Source organism: Protobothrops mucrosquamatus, unplaced genomic scaffold, assembly GCF_001527695.2.
Source record: "Protobothrops mucrosquamatus isolate PMUCROS unplaced genomic scaffold, P.Mucros_1.0 scaffold61, whole genome shotgun sequence".
Taxonomy (NCBI): domain Eukaryota; kingdom Metazoa; phylum Chordata; class Lepidosauria; order Squamata; family Viperidae; genus Protobothrops; species Protobothrops mucrosquamatus.
Genome location: NW_015386440.1, coordinates 2,700,051 through 2,721,789, shown reverse-complemented (window position 1 = coordinate 2,721,789; position 21,739 = coordinate 2,700,051). Strand labels below are relative to the sequence as shown.

The window sequence follows — 21,739 nt, the reverse complement described above, 5'->3', positions numbered from 1 at the left end:
AAAGCTGGTCAAGTGTACAAATTACATTTATGAATGCATGTTATCAGAACCAAATTTTTTGGTATTCAAAGTTGTAAAGACCCAAAGCAATGTGGAAAGGCACTACTGTAACTGATTGTACAGATCCATACATATTTTTTAATAAATAAAACAAAAATACAGAGGCTGTATGCTATCTTCCTGAGAACCATCGGTTTGCTTTCTGTGAATAGAGTATTTTATTGTATTTTGAAGTGAGGAATGTGCAATTTGACATTTGGGACTCGATTTCTGCCTTTTATTCAATTTCTCATTAATATTGACTTGTATGTCACTAACATTAACTAGAGTGTACAGTCTATGAAGCATGTGTTAAACTGCAAATGAGAAAGACTGGAGGTATTATAACATTGCACTGCCTCAAACTTTCAATTGTTCTCACAGGTTGTATCTCTGAAAGTACTAAACACAAATTTGTTCTAGCAGCAATACTACTAATTACTAATTAGAGCAATGGGTGACACTTTATACCTAGAACATAAAGGCAGCAAGGTCTTTACATTTGAATTATATTATTAATAAGAAAACATTTAGTTATATATAACTTTTATCAAAACATTTATACAAAAAGATAAAAGCTAACATAAAATAATATAAAATAAGGGGGGAAAGAAAATTAAATCAAAGAAAAAGCAAAAAGTGCACGAAAAGGAAAAAGTTTAAGAAAAATAAAAAAGAAAGAAAATATAAAGAAGTAGCTTCTGATATTTTTTACAGCAGTTGTAAGTAAAAATATACTTTGATCTCTCTAAAGTTATATCATATTCCTTTTTTTCTATTAGGAAGGCATATAGAAATATTTTCAAATGAAGTTATATTAGTGCAAGTTAAAGCAATGTTCATATCATCTTTAATCATTTAACCTGAACATCAGATACCCAACGTATCTATTTTTATAAATTAATCCATATATGGATTTTAATAATAACATATATAGTTAACATAGCCACCCAGAATCAAAGTAACAGTAAGCTGGACAGCTTATTTATTTAATTCTTATGCGGCCCATCTCATTATCAAGCAACTTTGGACAGATTACAATGCTATAAATAACAGTATAAAACAATTAGATGGTTAAAACATTTAAATACAATAAATATAAATAAACAGTATTATTTAGGACATGGGTCCCCAATCCCCAGTCCATGGACCGGTACCGGGCCACAGCATGCCAGCAACCGGTCTGCACAAACAAGCAAAACCCCATCCGCAGGATGCAGACAGCACACAAAACCATGTCCCTTCCGGTCCACGGAAAAACCTCTCTCCACATAACCGGTCCCTGGTGCCCAAAAGGTTGGGGACCTCTGATTTAGGAAGAAAACCACATAGGAGGCTTTCAATTAATAATTATAGTGTCACCTGACAACCAAAGTTTGATTTATTGAAGAAAGCCCTTCTATTATCTTACCGATTTCTGATTCAATTCCTCACTTAGTGTTTCATATTCCTTCGCCTTGTCTTCAACTTCTTGTGACTTTTGATCATAGTTGACAGCAAGTTCCTCAAGGGCTTGGAGAACCTCTTTTACCTCTTCTTTAGAAGCATCATTTTCAGCTTGAAGGCGATTTAGTTCAGCTTGCATATTGTCTTGGTCCCGCCTGGTGGATGCTAGAAGCTATAAAAAAACAGTCAATAGTAAATATTTTTAATACCTATTTCTTAAGCAACAATGAACATATTACAGAAGCTTAGAGTCATTGATTATTAGTGTACACAATTTATTTTAAGGCTTTGTAATGACACTGCTCACTATTTTAAATCTTGTCAGGCTCTATTTACAGATCCAGTTTTGGTCACCACAATGTAAAAAAGATGTTGAGACTCTAGAAAGAGTACAGAGAAGAGCAATAAAGATTAGGGGACTGGAGGCTAAAATATATAAGGAAAGGCTGCTGTAATTGGGTATGTCTAGTTTAATAAAGAGAAGGACGAGGGGGGACATGATAGCAGTGCTCCAATATCTCAGCGGCTGCCACAAAGAAGAGGGAGTCAAGCTTTCCTCCAAAGCGCCTGAAGGCAGGACAAGAAGCAACGGATGGAAACTAACCAAAGAGAGAAGCAACCTAGAACTAAGGAGAAATTTCCTGATAGAACAATTAATCAGTGGAATAACCTGCCTCCAGAAGTTGTGAATGCTCCAACACTGGAAGTTTTTAAGAAGAGACTGAACAGCCATTTGTTTGAAATGGTATAGGGTTTCCTGCCTGAGCAGGGGGTTGGACTAGATGACTTCTAAGGTCCCTTCCAACATTATCATCATCATCATCATCATCTCCATTCAATGATTTGTAACATAGGTCAATAGAAACCAGTATTATAATCAAAACTATAGAATCTTCTTTTGAATATTGACACCAAGGGCTATATTTCTCATACTTTAGTTTCTCATACTTTAGTAACATAAATCACTTTTTTACAATTTATTTTGCACCATTATGCTTTTCCTCTATTCACAATATGTAAACAGTAGCAACAGTCACCTCTTCCTGATCCAACATCTGTGTTTTTAGTTTTTCCACTAATTGGCTTTGTTGATTAATTTCTTCATCCTGAATAAAAAAGGGAAAAGATAATTATTCAACTGTAAAATTCATTAAAATAAGCAGTTTATTAATACTATTTAATATTAAGAAAACAATCAGTGTCCAAAAAGCATAGTCAGATGTTATACATGTCATGTAGCTTTTATTAACATTTAAGAGAACTTTATAAGAAGTGTTCCTAGTGCCAGGAAGGTCTCCCTTTCAAATCTAAAATTTCAATGCAATATTTATGAGATAGGATGGAAGCAGTTCTATCACATTTGTTTTGTCTTAACAGAAACAGTAATAATAAACTAGATCTGACCCAAATTTTGAAGATGCTCATAGAGGTTCTTTAGATCCTGTCAGATTTTCAGAATGTGAATGCTCAGTTCAAAAACATACCTCTTAGATCAGCACCTCCTTTGATAGTTTGAAGCATAGATATATTTATCTATATCTGCCATTCAGTATCAATGGTAATAAGTAGGACTGCCAATTTACAAAACAGCATGCATTGAATAAATTGAATCAAATTAATTTGAGTGATCAATAACTTGCAATTATTCATTCCATTTTCTCTGTCAAACACAATTTGGTCTTTGATGTATTAATTTTCAGATCCATAGTTCTCATTGCATCATACAATCTATCATGCACCCCAAATCTTCCTGGTTCAGCCAAAAATATGGAATAATTTACATACAATCCTACAGCCCTCAACCAATATAACTTTAACTTTATGGTGGGCACACTTCTAGTCCTTCCCCTAAATATTACCATCTTATGGGAGGTAAGAAGCATGCCTTTACTTGGCAACCCCTGCCTTCTGGAACAATCTGCCCCTTGAAGTTTGGCAGTCTTTACCCTCTTAGCCTTCCATAAAGCTTTGAAGACCTGGCTTATCTCCCAAGCAGTAGGATAAGATTGCACATTAGAAGGTAAACCCAGAGCCAGGTCTTTCTTGTTTTTAATGTTTTAATCTGTTTAGTTTTAAAGTTTAAGTATGATTTTATATATTATTTTAACTTTTGACTGGGTGCTACCTAGAGATGATTGGAAGATAGGCAGCTATATAAATGTTTTAAATAAATAAGTAAATTGCTACAAGCATTTCATTTGTATATAAATATATACAATAGGTCCTTGACTAACTCCCTGCTCAATGTTGATGTTCACTAGGTATTCCATTATATACCACTTAATTGCATTCAGCAGGCAACCTTTAACTCCAACATTCATGCAAAAAGGTCATAATTCAAGTCTATTCCCTTTCCTGTATGTTTTCTCTAAAGCAGGGGTGTTAAATTGCCGGCCCGCGGGCCAGATGTGTCACATGGAAGCCATGCCCACCCCATTGCCTGCAATGGAAAAACCAGCCCGATACGTTGCGCGACGTCATGTGACGTCGCGAGTTTGACATGCCTGCTCTAAATACATAAATACACAATATATAGCTTGTAAAACATACCTTGTCATCTAACTGTTTATACACTTTAGCCATTTCTTCTTCACACTTTCTCCTTTCAGCATCAGTAAAATTGCCAATCACTCCAATAGTAGGAGTCGGGGTATCATTAATGATCGTAATATCTTTATCCACAGCAAATGCTTCCAAATTAGCCTTTTCCTTGTCAAATTGTTCCTCAAGAGGTACAGTCTCACCTTTAAAACAGAAATTCCCCAGGATATAATTACTTTCAGGAAGAAAATGTTAAAAACTGACTTCACTTTAAACAAATATTTATATCATGAATTTTTTTTTGAAATTCCATTATTCATATTTATAAATGCCATCTAGATCAGGGGTGTCAAACTGCTGGCCAGCGGGTCAGACGCATCATCCAGAAGCCACGCCTACCCCATTGCCGGCAATGGCAAAACCGTCCCGATACGTTGCGCGATGTGACATCGCAAGTTTGACATATCTGATCTAGATACACAAGAAATACTGTCTTTCTGGACTGAATACAGAATGTCCATATATGCACAGATGAAATATAAAACAATTTAATACTGGAACATAATGTCACTGATACTCTGATATTTTCATAAGACTTCCGCCTAATCACTAGATATATTTAGCTGCAACACTGTAGAGAATTTTACTTAATTTCAATGCTATGCTGAAAAAAGGCATTCTGTTAAGACTAAGACAACTGTAGTAGGTTGAAAATGCCTTGGAAGTCCCATTACATCATATGAGTTATTTTTAATCAAAAGCTACAGTAATGCCATTTCACGTTTAATAAAAAATTATCTCAGAATAAAAGACTGTAACTCACCATTGCGCCATCTACTGAGCTCATTTTCAAGCCACTGGATCGTGTTACGCAGTGTTTTGTTTTTCTCTTTTTCTTTTTCATATTTTTTCTTCCATTGTTCTGCAGTTAATTCTACATTAACACACACTGTATTCTTGATAGTCTTGGCTCTATAAAGGCAGTTGCAAGGTTAACTAAATATAGGATTGTTTAAACTGATAAATTTAAATGTTAATCTTCAACCCTATCTTCAACCCTAATCCCTTTTCTGAACAATTAAAACAATATGTACATAGTTTTGTCACCTTTATGCAGCTTCACAACATGGCACACTGTATCTAGTTCATCTTTTGTATGATTGTGAAAAGCTCAATTCAGCCATATAGCAGAAAATAATACTAGTTGCAAATAGAAGTGTGGCAACATAAGCCAGGTGAAAAAACTTCAGTTTATGTATAACTTTGTATCCCAAATATACATCAAGTTGTATTTTTGTATCCCCAAAATAAATTAATCAGAAATGTATCCCCAAAGGTCTAACTTTCTATTTCTGATTATAATTATTGACAAGGAACTTACAGAATCAAGCTTTAAGAAAAATATTTTAGTGAAACAAACATTAGGCAAAAATACATGTACAAGTATATTTTATATACACAACAGCTCAAAACTTGCATCATCAAGTTTTGTGGAAGTCTAAAGTCTGCTTCAGTGTAATCATTCTGCTTTTACAATCTCATGCTTAAGGTTATTCACTCACCTCTGACCAAATAACAGTGTAGATTTTGTTTCAGATTCATTGTAAGATGATGGGGAACAGCAAATAACAATTGTGGTTCTACAATTGCCTCCTAAGGAATCTTGTAAAATTCTGGTCATTTTACTATCTCGATATGGAACATATGTCTGCAAATAAGAAAAAGGTTTTTACTATACCCTATTACAGACAGGTGAGAATATTTTGTACTTTCCCAAACCAAGAATCATTTAAGTTTAATTTGGTATGGTATTTTCAGCAGGAAGTTCTATGTAATTTTACTATAATTATGCATAATGTAATTGAGCTTATTATACTTATTAAAATATTCAACACATACTAAAGCAATGAAAGGAATTAACATAACAAATTTCCTAGCTGAAATTAAGCAATTTGCATCAAGCATTTGCAAATCACTAACATACTTACACTATTTTCAGCTAAAGCAGAAATGACATTTCCAAGAGCTGACAGAGATTTGTTGATATTTTTAGCCTCATCCAATACTGCACCTTCTGCTCCAGTTTTACTAACCTAGAATAATGTAAAAAATTGTAAGGCTAATCAATCTGTATTTTACAAATTTTGGACTGTAGTTAGAAACGCACATACAATATAGTATTTGCCTTTCCCATTATAACATTTCTTCCCATGTACCCTCATCCCAACTATGTTCCTGGTAATTTTTCAAAATTATGGAGGATCTGCTAAGTCTATAGGTAAGTTACATGTCATTTTAAAAGGAAAGCTCTAGCAAGTGTTTAGAAGAATATTGCAAGTGCATGTAGCCCATATTAAAATGCAGTGTTAACATTATAAAATGAATCAACAAATAATCTAGAAATGTTTTTTAAAACAGTAAATATTACCTTTTCACTACCTGCCAAGTCTACAAGAAAAAGTTTTCCACTCAATTTCTGCTCTGTTTGAGTGTTTTCTTGCTTTACATTAATGAGAAAGATGCTATGACTTCGAGAGCTATGTTCATTCATATCTGTAAAAGAACAGTTTTAAGGCTTTATAAATGTCCATTCTCTGTCAACAGCCTTTACTCGATAATTGAATTATAAGTGTCTCATCAATCAAAACAGAATAAATCAATACTTCTAGTAAAAAAACAATATATTCCTTCATCAAAAAGAACTGCACCAAATCTACAAAACTGATTTTTTTTATTTTTAAAGCCATGTTTATTTGTCATTGCAATAAGGAAGTATATAAAACAACCAGATGCTCTTACGTCAAGCTTGATTCCTTGTGGCTATCTAGATAACACCACAGAAATGGCTTGTTCCCCCCCTCCTCCCAAATAAGGAAGGATTCAGTTGTAAAATTCTTAAAATCTTTCCATCCTGGTGTCCTTCAATATGTTGAATTATACATGCAATTTATAACCTGTATATGTAAAAGAATCGTAGCCCTAAAGTATCTCTATGGGCAACTAGGTCTTCCTAATAGGAAATGGAAAATCACTGCTACTTAATTATTGAAAATGTTGTAGAGAATTATTTTCCTTGAAGGAAAAGATTTCCATCGCTATAAAAAAAAAAAAGCCAAAGCAGCCCTTTTTCAGTCACTAACAACCAGGAGAAAATGGATTGTAACATATTGCCAGTATATTTTCATTCCCATTTCATTCAGGAAAACCAATTATCCCTGCCATAGAAGAGAAACACGGGAAAGGGTAAAATTTAGGCCAATATTTAAAACTGAATTAATTTTATTTCTATTATATGCATTTATAATCTAGGTAGTTATCTGAATTATTGGGATCAGATATGTGCTTTCATTCAGAGAATTTTTAAAACAAGTGTGCAATTGAAATCAGAGATTTTTCTTTTAGGTTTGATGGATAAGCAGCTTGAGAAAAAACATGGGACTTTGTTTCTATATTTAGTAAGAGCAGGGAGACTTTTGTATGCATAGAAATAGAAGAGCCCAGATTCCCACAATTGAAGCATGGGTGGTGAAGTTAATGGATCTGGCTGAGATGGCGAAGCTAACTACTCTGATTAAAGAAAAAACTTCATCTGGTTTTGTTTCTATGTGGAGGTCCATCTTGGACTTTTTACTTGAAGCTGAAAGAAATGAAATTTTAATTTTGGGATTTCATGACATTTTTCTTATTTTCCTTTCTTTTTTTCTTATTTCTTGGACATTCCTCCCCAACATTTTTCCTTTTTAGTTGCTTTTTTGCTGGTTTTTATATTTTATCTTTTGTAGAAATTTTAAAAAGTATATATAATTTAGATAGTTACCCACTGGAAAAAATGCTAATTCTTAATTAGAATAACCTGACTTTTTTAAAAATTAAACTACAACAAATCACTTACTTGTAACTGCTACATGCCTGTTTGATTTTCCTTCATCTATAGTATCCATAACTTCGTCTGGACTACATACAAACCGTTCAGTGCAGCCCTATGAAAATATATTTTAACATAATAATTAAACAAATTACATCTAAAGAATGCAAAATACATACTCAGATCTTATACTCACCTTCACATAAGGTACTCGGTTTTTGTCCTCATGAACAGAAAGATTGGTCTTTGAAACTAACAGGAAAAAAATTACAATAGTTGATATTTACTCATTAAATAGGGATGCCTAGAACTAAGCATATTCTGGTTTTGTTATTAATTTTTTTATTAATTTCAAAATAACCCCCCATACAAATATAAACATACATTAATACGACTTCAATATTGTTAATTTTAACATACAAACATAGACATACATTAATATTGCAAAACAGCCCGGCAACCCCCCCTCCCCGTGTCCGCCCTCTTTCCTAGCATATTCTGATTTTGACTTGATATAAGAGATACCTTTGATTGAAAAACAGAGTACAATAATAAAAGCCATTTCTTGCTACTATCTGGACATACTTATAACTGGGGACATAAACTATTGTCATATTAATAACTGTGGTACAATCATAATTCTCCACAAATACTTCTGGATTTGTTTAATACTACCTTAATGCCATTTTGTAGCAATTATTCCATAATGTAATTATTCCTTTATTAGACAAAAGTAGACCTCCATTTAATTAGAGATTAGAAAGATTTTAGAAAGAGCCGGCATAGACATACTCCACTCAGTACCAAGGATGCAGCTGTAGAGGTGGTCAACAGCATTAAGTATCTGGGGGTGCAGATAACTAACAATCTGAATTGGTCTCTCCACATGTCATCCTTAGTGAAGCGTGCAAACCAGCGTCTGCATTTCCTGCATCGGATGAGGACAGCACATCTTTCTCTTCTGTCCTGGCCACTTTTTACAGAGGCACGATTGAGAGCGTTTTAATAAGCTGCATCACTCTCTGGTTTGGGGGCAGCAGAGCCTCAGATAGAAGCTTCATACAGAGATTGGTAAGGGCAGCAGAAAAGATCATAGGAAGCTTGTTCCTTGGTATTCAGGATGCTGCTTATAAGCGCTGTGTGCTTAGAGCTCAAAGCATTGTTAGAGACCCCACACACCCACTTTACCGTCTGTTTCTGTTGCTCCCCTCTGGGAGTTTCGGAGTATTTCTAGCAGGACTACCCGATTCTGTAATAGCTTTGTTCCCTATGCCATCCCTCTGGTAAACTCGTAAGATTCGGTTTTTTCGCCATGCTCATGTTTACATAACCCAAACTAGACTGTGTTGTTTCTCTATGTCATATAATATAAGTGGGCATATGCATAATTCTGTATTTATTTATTTTTGTCATATATATGTAGTCTATATTGGAGGTGGTGACCCTTTGAGAGCTGTATGAAACAAAATTTCATTTTAATGTATCCGATTAGTGTACATTCAAAGTGACAATAAAGTTATTATTCTATTCTATTCTATTCTATTCTATTCCATTCCATTCTAATTGGTTACAAACTTGACATTTGTAAAATTTGCTATTAAAATTTAAGTCCATTATTGTTTTTTCCCACTAAGTTTTAAATTCCTTAGCTTTCTTTCCTAGGAAAAATACTGTATTCACATGAATTTTACATTTTATACTTTTTTCTAATCACACTGCTAAGTTGAAGTGACAACAACTATTCAAACTGCAACTTTACAATTTATACAATGGCTTTGCAGTATTTGGAACACAGGGCTAGCCTATGCTCTTCAAAATTCTGATCTGTTTTAGCTTTCATTTCAAGCCTTTTGTGTTCAGCCCAGAGATAATTCCCACTTAACAACAACAATGGGGACTGACAACTCCGTCATTAAACAAGGTAGCTGTAAAGTAAAACATCATGTGACCATATTGGACTTGCATCAGTTATGCTACAATCATTAAGCTAATCATGCATAGTCATTATGTGAAACATTACATGACAGTGATTTGCAAGTTACTGCCAGCTTCTCCACTGACTTTGCTTGTTGGAAGCCAGCTGTGAAGCTTGCAAATGGTGATTGCCTGACTGTGGGATGCTGCAAACATCTAAGCTTGAGGATCACTCATAAAACTACTTTTATGCACTGTTGTTAAGTTTAAACAATTGCTAAACATGAAAGTCATTAACTGAGGACTACCTGTAGAAAACAATATTACTGTATAAAATGTAATACTAAAATCCTATACATTTTGCCACTAATCATGAATTCTGTCTACTTCTTTTTATAAGGCCAAGATATAATTCCCACGATATGCTAATTCTTTAATTTGCCCATCCTCGTGCTATTATTATATGCATATCATTGTCTTACTTCTTCATTAGAATCTCCAAAAATTCTCAACTGTGCTAATAGACAATACCTTTAAGATCAAGTTTGGTTATGCTTCTTTGCAAGAAAAATGCATCTATTCATCTTCAAAAGAAAGAATATACTCACCATCCAAAAGGTCCCTTATTTTATCCAAATAAATTTCAAAATATGATACCTAAAAGAATATGGCATAAGGAAACTGTAACTTTTCAGTTATGCAAAATCAATAAATACTAAAATAATGTACCTATGATTCATTTATAAACCTGAATACAGTATTCTGAATCATTTTGATAGCCACAGTGTTATAAAGTTCACAAATGTTAAAATTTTAAAATGGCACAATTTTAAAAAAGTGGACCTGTGACAATAAGAACTGAAGCTTAGAAAATCAAAAATGATCCTGCAACTTAATAAAAATGTCACTAAAGTTAGACATCACTGCCTTATTCAAAATTTGTGAACTCAAAATACATTAGCAAAACAAACATTCTCTTCCTAAAATTATAATATTATGTATGATATGTATATATAAAATCACTAAAACCCTTCAAATATAAAATATGTGATCTTTGCAGTAAAGTACTATTTTCAAATCTCATGGCATTTCAAACTATACAAGTTTGAAAGTGTGAAGACTAATCTTATCCAATATACTCTGTTTTAAGGCAAGTAGTTATCAATTTTTGGACGATAGAACTGATCTTTCATTCTCAGACCCAAGAATACTTTCTGATTGGCTCTTAATAATGTGTTTGCTTTAGTAAAGTTTAGTAAAGCTTGGTAAGAAAGTAAACTTTGGTCTGTATATAACTTCAAACTAAAGGATTTTAAGTTGCACATTGGGAAATTGGATTGCTCTTACAATAGGAAATTGCCTGTACTCTCTATATACCTCCCAATTATTTCAGAGGGGCTCTCAACCCCTCAAAAGCAACTCTGGATTCTCTTTATTCTTGCAATCCATTTTAAAGGCTACTGAGAAGACTATTCAATGCATCTAACAGAATCTGCTCTGAGACAAACTAAATGTTCTTAAAGTTTAAAATCATAAAAATTAAAATCATAAATTTCTTATGAACTTGACTGAGGCATAGTCTGACCTGGCTGTTTGGGGAGAGTTTGAGTATGCTGGTCTCAATGTAATGGACAGTGTCATTGGGCCTGTAAGGCTACTCGTGTATTAGATCATGTCAGCTCCAGGGGGCAATGGAGCAAGTCGATTATCTGGAACTTTTTCAGTTGGGTTCCAGATCACTTTATAGTACTGATAAGGCACTGGTCACACTTACAAATTGCCTCTAACCGAATTGGGATTGTAGTAGTACATCCATCCTGACTATTCTTGGGTTTCTCAACAGTTTTCAATACTACTAATTATGGTGAACTTCTGGACCAGCTTAGAGGCTTAGAAGTGTTCTTCTTGTGGGATTGGTTTCAGTTGGTGTTTATAAGGCAGAGATATCTAGTCACAATTTAAATTATGAAATAATATATTAAAGATTTGCTTATTCCCAGGCCAGGGCACTCTGTGAGCCCACTGAATTGTAAAGATACACGAATGACCTCAGATGTGATGTTTCTTTAATTTTTCTTTTCATAGCTTACCTGTTGTTTTTACAATATGTTAGCCATCCAATTTCATATTGTCAGGTATACATTGATATAAACAAAATGAATGAATAAATTACCTTAATATGAAATTCCAAATTTTCATCCATGGAATAAATATAATTAAATATATCTTGCACTATTCTTGGAATAATCCCCATTCCATCTGGATCATGCAACTTCCCCTTGAAATAAAAATGAATTTAATTATTGCCAGGATTGCATAGTCTGAAAAGAATGAATAGGATTTTTGAAAAACTATACTCACAATCAGCTTATAATTCATAATTCAGACAGTCACTTATGGGCTGGTCTCCTCAGTTTGACTACTGCAATATATTCTACATGGGATTGCCCATAAAAATCAACTGGACACTTCAACTGGTCCAGAATGCAGAATTCAGCAACGTAGGCAGTGATAAACATGCTTTGATATGTCCATGTAATGCTTCTGCTTCACTAGCTGTGTGGTTGCTTGTTTCCACCTGTGATTCAAGTTGCTAATCGCTACCTCTAAAGTCCTCCATGGCATAGGGCCTACTTACTTGAGGGACCCCGTCTCTTATAGTGTCTGCCTGGCTGATCCAATCTAACATCTGGATGCCTTCTATTAAACAATGATATATTTTGAGACCTCTCTAGCAGCATTTGCACTCTAGAATGATGTTCAAATGGCCCCAGTCTACCCATGGTTCTTTGAAACCCTCTTTGGATTGTGAGGATTTTTTAAAATTTCTATCTGCTTTGTAATTTTGCTATCTTATCTCCTTTTTTGTTCTTTGTCCTTCCTTGCTTTAATTATTTTAACAATATGTAAACCAGTCACCAATGGTTAGCAGGCATATTAATTGCTATTATTATAAGCAAAATGTATAGGCATGATCCAGCTAATCACTAACCCACTAATTTCAACTCTGAGAAATAACTACCTATTTTATTATACTGAAATTGATGGGATGTAATAACATTTATCAAATTATCACTATACCATAATCCTTGCTTAACAATAGTAATTGGGACAGTAATTTCTATTGCTAAGTGATGAGGTCATAAAACATGTCACATGATGACATCACGTAATCCTGGCAATCCTGTTGCCATTGTTAAGTGAGGATCGAGGATCATTAAGCAAGGATCTTCTTGTGACCAGGATCTGCTAGCAAAATCAGTGGGGAAGCTAGGAGGAAGTCGCAAGTCCCAGGAAGCTTACAAGTAGGCCAGAGGGCAGGTAAGTGGCTGTTGCAGCATAACTAGGCGTGCTAGGTGCTCCAGTGGGTGGGAATGCACACAGGTGGCTGCTGCAGCCTGGTACAACTACAGACAGATGTAGAGTGGGTGCTCTGAAGGATGGAAAAACATGCAGACAGTTGGTGCAATCCAGTGCGAGCAAGATCAGACATTGAGCGATATATCTTCTTTCACTGTGTTCCCAACTATCAGCAACTAAACTCTATTTTTGCTCTGCTATCATTTAAATTTAGAAGTAAATATTTAAGTTCTTAGTTGTAGGTCTAGTCTTATTTTGTTGGATCTTTTTACACCTAATCCTCTTTTTATTATTGCATTTTACACTTACTTTTTTGTTGTATTTTATGGAATGTTTCAGGTTGTGACCTGTGGTTACAACAATACACTTACTACCTACTTAAAATGGAATGTATACAATTGGTAACGTGATAAACAGAAATATTATTCCCTAGAAACAATTACATTAATGCTTATAGTTGTCTATGAGTTTTCTACTACATAATTTTATTAAGAAATGTCTTGCTGAGCTATAATTCTTTTCATTTATTTCTACAATTATTGCTAGTTTGCCTTCATTTGGATCTTATTCACTAAATACAGTTTGATATGTATAGAGAAGTATGCACCAAGTAACCATATTTAGTAATACTTTACCTCCATAGTGTGAGTTTTCCCAGATGATGTTTGTCCATAAGCAAATATTGTACCATTGTATCCTTCAAGTACATCTACAGTAGAAAGAACATACATTAATAATAGATTCCATAGTAGCTTCATGCAAAGCACTGTACTTTGAAATCAATATTCTTCTTTGGAAGATTTATTAAGTTTTGCTCCAGAGAGTTCAGTACTTTTGTATGCAATAAAAATGTTTAATAAAGCAAGACAATTGTGGAAAAAAAGAAGAATAGATATTTGATCTGGGCAAATATTTAACTTCTTGGCAGATCAGGAATTCTAGTCCATATTATCTACTAGAGTTTCTACTATTCAATCTAAGCATTAATAAAGGTGTATAATTTAACCCCATCCTTAAACATTCACTAGGTGCCAGGGACTTTCTTCCTAAATATAGCATGGCTGAATTATGGTGGTTCCATATGTTCCACAAAAAGAAACTACTGGACAAAATCTTTGCAATGTTGTCCTTGCATCCTTGCTATTGCTGCTTTCTCATAGTATCCTATATGATTTTAATTTGTACTTCTTATTCACTAGCAATACAATCTTTAGTGCAAGGAGAAAACAACCACTATGCATTCTTAATTCTCTTTCACTTGTCTCTCATTTCCATTTTGTTTGCTCATATTCTCTTCTTTATGTCTTTATGATTATTCTTTCAGCAGCAACAGCAAGAAGCAAGTACAATACTTCCTACACTGTCAGTTCACAATTAGAAAATGACAGTTAATAGATAACATTCAATAAGCTTAACAGGAGACAAAGAATAGGTATGAGTTGTTTGTTTTTTAATGATCTAAGGATAACTGAGAGGAAGAGAGACAGTGTATGTCTGCAGTATGTGGAAATAAGAAAAAATGTGTACATGTTTGTCTATCCAACAGTCACTTGCTATGTATGAGAAAATAATTTAATGTGTTAATTAATTCTAAAGAAATATCTTATTTTAAAGGTAAAGGTGAGGATATTTATTTTACAAGAAGCTACACACAGAAAAATCAGTTTGAATTGAATTATCTATTTAATTACTATTATTATTATTAATTACTATTACTAATTATTATTATAAATTTGGGTTTATTTTGTAAATTTTGGAGTGGGTCTCTTGGCATATTTCTGAAAGATATATGAAAAAAATCTCCCCCTTCAGACATTAGACTGAATTTTAACTCTGTGTCAGATTTAAAGAACAAGCTAATTTTTGAACCTAAACTACGTTGTTTGGTCTTGCTACTCAGTGTTTTAAAAGGCAAAACAGGTTATGAGACACAAAACTACACCTATGACTCACATATTTTATTATTATTTAAGTAAAGTTTTCTCCTCTTACCTTTGACAATCTTTTTAGCACAATCATTATATACTTGCTCTTGTGATGTGTGTGACTGGAATACATGGTCAAATACATAAGGCTTAGACTGGAAAAAATAAACATAAAGTTATAAATTTAGAATAAATCCTTTGGTATTCCAATTAATGTTGAGTCATGGGTTACGTTGTATACCTCAAATGTTTGGTAACAAAAATATTTTTTTGCTAAACCTCATACTGTTCCTTGAAAAACTAATTTTCTTTCAATTTGTACATTTATTTTATTATTAGACTTCTATATTACCCATCTAATCGATTTAATAATGAAACTGATTACAAATGCCAGCAAAAGGAGAGGTGATTTTCAAGGTGAATTTTACCCAATGCTTGAGAGTATGTTAGTTTTAATAAATATATACGCATGAATATCCAGCAAATTTTTCAGACATTGAAAGCAGTGATTTAACCATTAAAACTGGCCTAACATGTATTTGAAAATGTTAGAAAAGATGCAGGGATCCAATAGAACCTGAAACTAAGTTAATTTTAGCTTTGAATAATTTGATTATTTCATCTCATTTTGATGATAGCCAGCTTTGGCCTAGTGATTAAGTGGTTAAGACCAGGCTAGAAAACAGAAGACCATACTTTCCCAAGCCAGATGAGTGACCTTGGATCAGTCACACTTTCTCAGCCCAACTCACCTCACATGGTTCTTGTTATTGTAGAGAAAATAGGAGGAAAAAAGTGCATTGGATATGTTCACCGCCTTGAGTTGTTTGTGAAAATAATAAAGGCGGGATATAAATAAATAAAATATTTTTCCTGTGTTTATCAAGACTTTTCAAATGCAATGCAGCTTATTAATTTTTCTGCCAAAGGAACAAATACTGAAATGATAAATATATATTTTATAGTTTCTAGAAATGTTTTTAGCTGAAATATTAGATGATGCTTCCCTTATTAGATTGAAATATAACAGTACTGGATGCTAAAGTAGTGAACAGTCTAAGACTATAAAAATAATAATCCAAAAATATATTAACTGATAAAACAAGAGCTTTTTAAGAATTGTAATACACTGCTAATTTTAAATTAAGAACAAACCTGAATCATATATTTCAATGTCTAAAGATTATCAATATACTCAACACTCCTAAAGAGTTAAGCAAAGAGGTATGAAATGATGTTTCATAATTGTATCAAGTGCTACTAGGATTGATTTCAATAGGCTGCTTCAAGAAATAATACTTTCAGACACTGTCTCATTTCCAATCTGGTTAAAAAAAGGTAAGTTTAACAGCCACACAGCTTTTGGTTCAAAATATGTTTTTAATATTCTTCTCACAAATTAAGAATACACTAATTCTTTTATTAAATCTGTTAAACGTGTTTTATATAAGTCACTACAAAGCTGATTTTACAAAAAACCACTGTATTCTTAAAAATACTGAAATCTGTTTTATACCAGTACATGATAGCAAAAACAAGTAGCATTAACTCTGAAACGAATGAATAATACAGTTTACTGATTTTGAATATAAAGTTGTTGTCTCCTGGTATTAGAGCTTCCCAATTTCTAGGGGAAATTATTGTTTCTAATCATTACAAATTTATAAACAAAAATTTCCATTTTGTTTTAATTAAAACACTTTACAAGTTAAGAAATTAGATTTAGAGAAGTATGAGGAATATTAAAGAAATTTATCATTACATTTATTGTTGGTTTCTATTACAGACAGGACAAAAGGCCTATCTAGTCTAGGTTCCGTGAGGTGAAAAAAAATGCTGCTACTTTAAAATATTCTTATACAGTACTCATTTATTCATTAAAAATATGTGCTATGCTCATATAATATCCAAAGTTCTTATCCCTTAACATTTCCAATGTATGCATAGCTCTGGTATTTATTTAACTTACATTAAACTTTATTAAAGTTATGAAGTAAACATTGCTTAAGATATAGATTTCCTAATCGAATGACATCATGAGAATCTGATAATCAAAGGTTTTCATGAGTATTAATCCTGACTGCTATAATTTCTGTCATCAGATCAACAAGCCCTTCACATCAGTTGTAAGGAACACATGGGAAAGTGTAACTGTCCATATGTTCTGTTTACAGACTTTCCACAGCTGCTTGGTTAACTGTTTTGAGAAAATATTGAATTGCAGCCTTTAATATGAACAAACATGAGTTCATTTTTTTAGGAACTACCTGGCTTATTCTGACAAATTGAATTCACACACTTAATAACAAACTGTTCATCTGATTTACCCAGCATGAAGCATGTCTTCATGTTTTGCAAAGATCTCATGAAAAAAATCCATTCATCACATCAGATTTTGGAATCACTGAAAAGCAGCCAAAAATTAAAAAAAAAAAACAACAACCCCAAAAACCTTGGCATCTGACAGAAGACTTAAGGGTGTAGCATCAAAAATAGTTGTTCATTATAAGGTCAAATAAAAACAATGGATGTCCATCAATCATGAAATAAAAAGGTCCATGCACCCAATTTTAAACAATTCTGTCAATATGTAGACTTTTGCCTGTTTATCAGAAACCTTTATCTCTCTCTGTGTGCCTGATAGGCATGCATTGCACATAAAGCATACCTTAAGCATGAAAGTTGACTGGGTGATTTTGGGACAATCACTGGCTTTTAGCTCAACTCACATCACAGGGATGTTGTTGTGGAAAAAAATGAAAAGAGGAAGGAATACTATATATATTTGATGCCTTGAATTGTTTATAAAAATAATAAAGGAATAAAAAATCTAAAATAAAAATAATGTGCCCTGCAAAATAATTAGCAGTCCTGAATACTTTAAAAACTAAGCAGGAACAAAAATTATGGCCCTACATCATGTACCTTGAGAAATTGGAAATATTTCATTGTTGAGCCCAACACAAATGTTATATATCTGAATTAGCTTATTAGAACATGACAAGTATTAACAAAATGTATATATTGTAGAAACACATTCTTCTTCTGTAACTTCAGTAAATTTCAATATGTGAAATTTGCTTTTAAAGTTTTATATTTTACATTAAACATTAAAGTTTATTAAAAAATATAGATATGCCCTCCTTAATAAACTGCTTGCTTGCAACAGGTAGTCTATATTTCAACAGCCCTCATTCATTTGCTCAAAGCATCCTTATTCCACACAGCAAGTTACTAGTTTGTTAGGTCTCAGTCAGGACTAGGCTTATTTTCACTTCCTTTCTAACTTCTCCTCCAGTACAATTGTAGTCTATACACAATGAACCCAGAGTAGACTGAACCAATAAAGACAAACAGATATGATAAGCCAACTCAAATATCTAAAACAAACAAAAAGGAAACCTTGCTGGGAAATTAGTATACAGGCTATATTTTCAAAACAGTTTTTATTAAAAGATTTTAAAAGCATAAGGAATACTGTAAAAATATAATAAATGTGAAAAAGAAAAAAAGAGTTAGAAAAAAATGAAAACATTTTAGATATTGATTACAATCTTACAATCGTAACAGATTACTGTTATGAAATCGCTGTTAAAAAAGGGAGGAGTATAAAAAAAAGGAAGTTTTATATATCACAAAAATTTCTCTATATTTTTTTACAAAACGTATATGGCCAAGTTGGTATCTTTGTCTATTGTGCCAAATATACCCATTCTACAGAAAGATGCCATACTTCAAATTGTTCAATTCTTATAGCTCCAACATCATATGCCTGTAATGCAGGGGTCTTCAAACTTGGCCCTTTTATGGCTTGTGGACTTCAACTCCCAGAATTCCTCAGCCAGGCATACTAGCTGAGGAATTCTGGGAGTTGAAGTCCACAAGTCATAAAAGGGCCAAGTTTGAAGACCCCTGCTGTAATGCAATGTACACAAGGCTAATTCTGAAGACTGCCAAAGAATTAATTCAAAGTGTAATTTTGATATTGATAGACTAGGACCATAATTATGAAAAACCAGAAAATATGGACAAAAACAGAAGATTTTTTTTCAAACCACTTGAGAAAAATAATAAGGTTTTTCATTATTTCTCCTTATTTCTACAAGATCTTTAAAGCTCTGTTTATGATTTGGAGCATATCCTCAAAAAATCTGTACTTCCTCCTTCATCATTTCCAAGCATAGTTCAAAATAGTATCAGTTTTTAAAATCTTTTAAAGCTTAGGACAAAGATACTAAAACAATAATTTATTACTTCTCCAAGTGAGAGAAATTGTTCTGGAAATTTTAAAGCAAATTCTGCAACATGTCTTTAAATATGCGGCTATTTCAGCCCCAGCTACTGGGGCCAACAACAAATAAAACCATTTAGGTTAGGGAAGGTTGCCATAAAGAAATGATGTGTCATAGCTGGCAACTGAGTAAAACTGAATTGAATAAAATTAACTCAAAGGAAAATATTTTCAGTAGCTTCGTCAGAAATGCATTTCTGAAATGCTGTTCCTGGGAGACCTCTTGGATCTATCAGTAATACTCCATGTTTTCATATTTCTTCAGATTTATAAGGAATTTTTCAAATGCTCAGCTGATTTTTTTATGCTATGCAAGTCATCCACACAATTATTTTAACAATAAGAATAATCTAGTTAACTTATAGTTTTCAGCTCTTCATAAAAAGTTATATTTTCACAAAACTTCATTATAGTAAATTAGAATAAGCTATCAGACAAAACTTTAAAAAGAACTTCCAGATGTTGTTACAATTCATCTGAAACTTCTCAAGAAAAAAAATGTTAGTAGTAATTATTATAGAGCTACTGTAAAGGGCACAGTCAAACCAATTATGTTTTATTTTCCCCCAAATCTTTCTCCTTTTCAGTTTTGAATTAACTTTTTATAAAGTAGCTCAGCATCAACTACAGTTCAACAATAACATAAAGCTTATTTTCCATATGTAAACATTCATATTTTCGTTTGAAGAAAACCTGAAAAATAAGGTTAGATATTCCAGAATGCCAAGTCCAGAAACATTAAGAGTCTGGCATAAAAGCATACCAAAGGCTCAGCATTAATATTTCTGTCCCACATATAGTACTAAATTATTAAATGCTTTTCTGCAAACACCTATAACATTAGCAATGGGATTCAAGTTGTGCTTTAATTCTACTTGTACAACATTGTTTGACAATTTAATGTAATCTGTGCAAGTTCCTCAAGTTTGCTATCCCATGATTTATAAGAATTTGTTGGGATAGAAATCTAACTACTACAAATGTGTCAGGTGCTATCAATTAACTTGCTGGAAAACAATGAGTTAGATAATCACACTACTGCTCCTACCATACACTTACTACAGTCTTCACAGCCCCACAAGGGAGCTCTTCGATATTCTGTGAACACAAGAGTCTCACCAGTGGGTTTTGTTTTGATGCTTTTGAATACCTCACTGGTTCTTCACAATAAGGCTTAAAACATGGAGCTGACTGCTTTTCTGTAAGCTCGGTACCTTTTCCAATATGTGGATGAGATAATGACCAGAGTTCACAGCTGCTCGAATTCTTCCCTGATTATGTGAGAAGGCTCTTAAACAAATACTTCCCATGGGATGCCAGGCTTCGTTCAGCCCTTCCCTTTTACTCCCACAACTCCACTCGGGCAGTCCCACCTCCAGATCTCTCACACCCTCATTCATCCCGGGCGCGGCCCCTGCTTTTGGCCCCAGTATCAGCTTTCCAATATCAAGCCATCCCAATACCTTCACCTGCTGCCCTCCCTATCACCCGGTCCTCCAGCCAATGCCCAAGCCTTTGGGGCGACCCGAAGACGCCGCTGCCACCCCTCTTTCATTTCTCCTTCTTTCCACCCAGCCTCTTCCAGCCACCCGCTCTCCGCTCACCGCGATAACTACGGTATCTTCGCCCTGGAACTTGGCAATATACTTGTCGCCTCGAATCACTTCCGAATCGTTGAGGGGTCTGAAGCGACACATCACTTTGATGTTGCACTCCGCCGGGTCCGCCATCTTAGGCCAAAGCCGCCGCCGCCCGCTGCAGCCACACCGTTTTTTCCGCTGGGATGCTGCCTGTCAAGCTCCCGTGCCGCTCAGCTCCTGAATCCACCGCCGAATTATCTTTTCCTTGGTCAAGGGGAATAACTATGTCCTCCTCCGCACTAGGAATGAAGAAGGGCTTTTCCGCCCTTACTGTACCGCTACCTCCTGCACTGACTTCCTTCCCAATATGGCAGCCATAAAGGCACCCTCGACCGGCGAAACTGAGACCTCCCCTTTTTAAAATGAGGGCGGAGTTGACAGCTGGCTTGGGAAGAGTGACGTCACCTTCTGCAGGGATGCCAACGGCTTGTTTGCCCCTCTCACTCTCTGCGCAGGCGCCGAAACGGCTGGTGTTCTTTCAACGTGAAGCAAAGGGAACCGTCAACTTGAGCAGCGGACTCCATCAGTCGGGGGTGGGGCTGGAGCACAACGCGCGTGACGGACAAACGGAAAATTGGAGATTCGAGCAGGAAGAGTATTGATGCGCAGGCGCCCACCTCAAACGAGGGAAATCTGGAGTGCGTTGTGGAAACGAGGGGACGAGGCTCGGATTCTGGAAAGGGGAGAGGTTGAATTTAAGACATTCTACAGTCCCAGA

The 21,739-nt window shown here is 34.2% G+C and overlaps 1 protein-coding gene across 2 annotated transcripts in view; it reads right to left on the bottom strand.

The window, feature by feature from the left end:
• The window catches only part of KIF5B (kinesin family member 5B), a 35,539-nt gene extending 14,170 nt beyond the window's left edge, over positions 1 to 21,369 (bottom strand). The window contains exons 1-14 of one of the 2 annotated variants that reach the window (XM_015812025.1): positions 20,986 to 21,369; positions 15,158 to 15,245; positions 13,801 to 13,874; positions 11,979 to 12,083; positions 10,414 to 10,462; positions 8,088 to 8,143; positions 7,919 to 8,006; positions 6,455 to 6,579; positions 6,015 to 6,119; positions 5,589 to 5,734; positions 4,850 to 4,998; positions 4,036 to 4,229; positions 2,523 to 2,591; positions 1,451 to 1,657 (exon numbers count right to left, since the gene is read on the bottom strand). In XM_015812025.1, coding sequence (XP_015667511.1) covers positions 1,451 to 1,657; positions 2,523 to 2,591; positions 4,036 to 4,229; positions 4,850 to 4,998; positions 5,589 to 5,734; positions 6,015 to 6,119; positions 6,455 to 6,579; positions 7,919 to 8,006; positions 8,088 to 8,143; positions 10,414 to 10,462; positions 11,979 to 12,083; positions 13,801 to 13,874; positions 15,158 to 15,245; positions 20,986 to 21,111 — 1,581 coding nt within the window. In that variant the 5' untranslated portion in view covers positions 21,112 to 21,369. The remainder of the gene's footprint in view (positions 1 to 1,450; positions 1,658 to 2,522; positions 2,592 to 4,035; positions 4,230 to 4,849; positions 4,999 to 5,588; positions 5,735 to 6,014; positions 6,120 to 6,454; positions 6,580 to 7,918; positions 8,007 to 8,087; positions 8,144 to 10,413; positions 10,463 to 11,978; positions 12,084 to 13,800; positions 13,875 to 15,157; positions 15,246 to 20,985) is intronic. The other variant, XM_015812026.1, reaches the window with a different exon arrangement.
• Between the last annotated feature and the right edge of the window lie 370 nt (positions 21,370 to 21,739).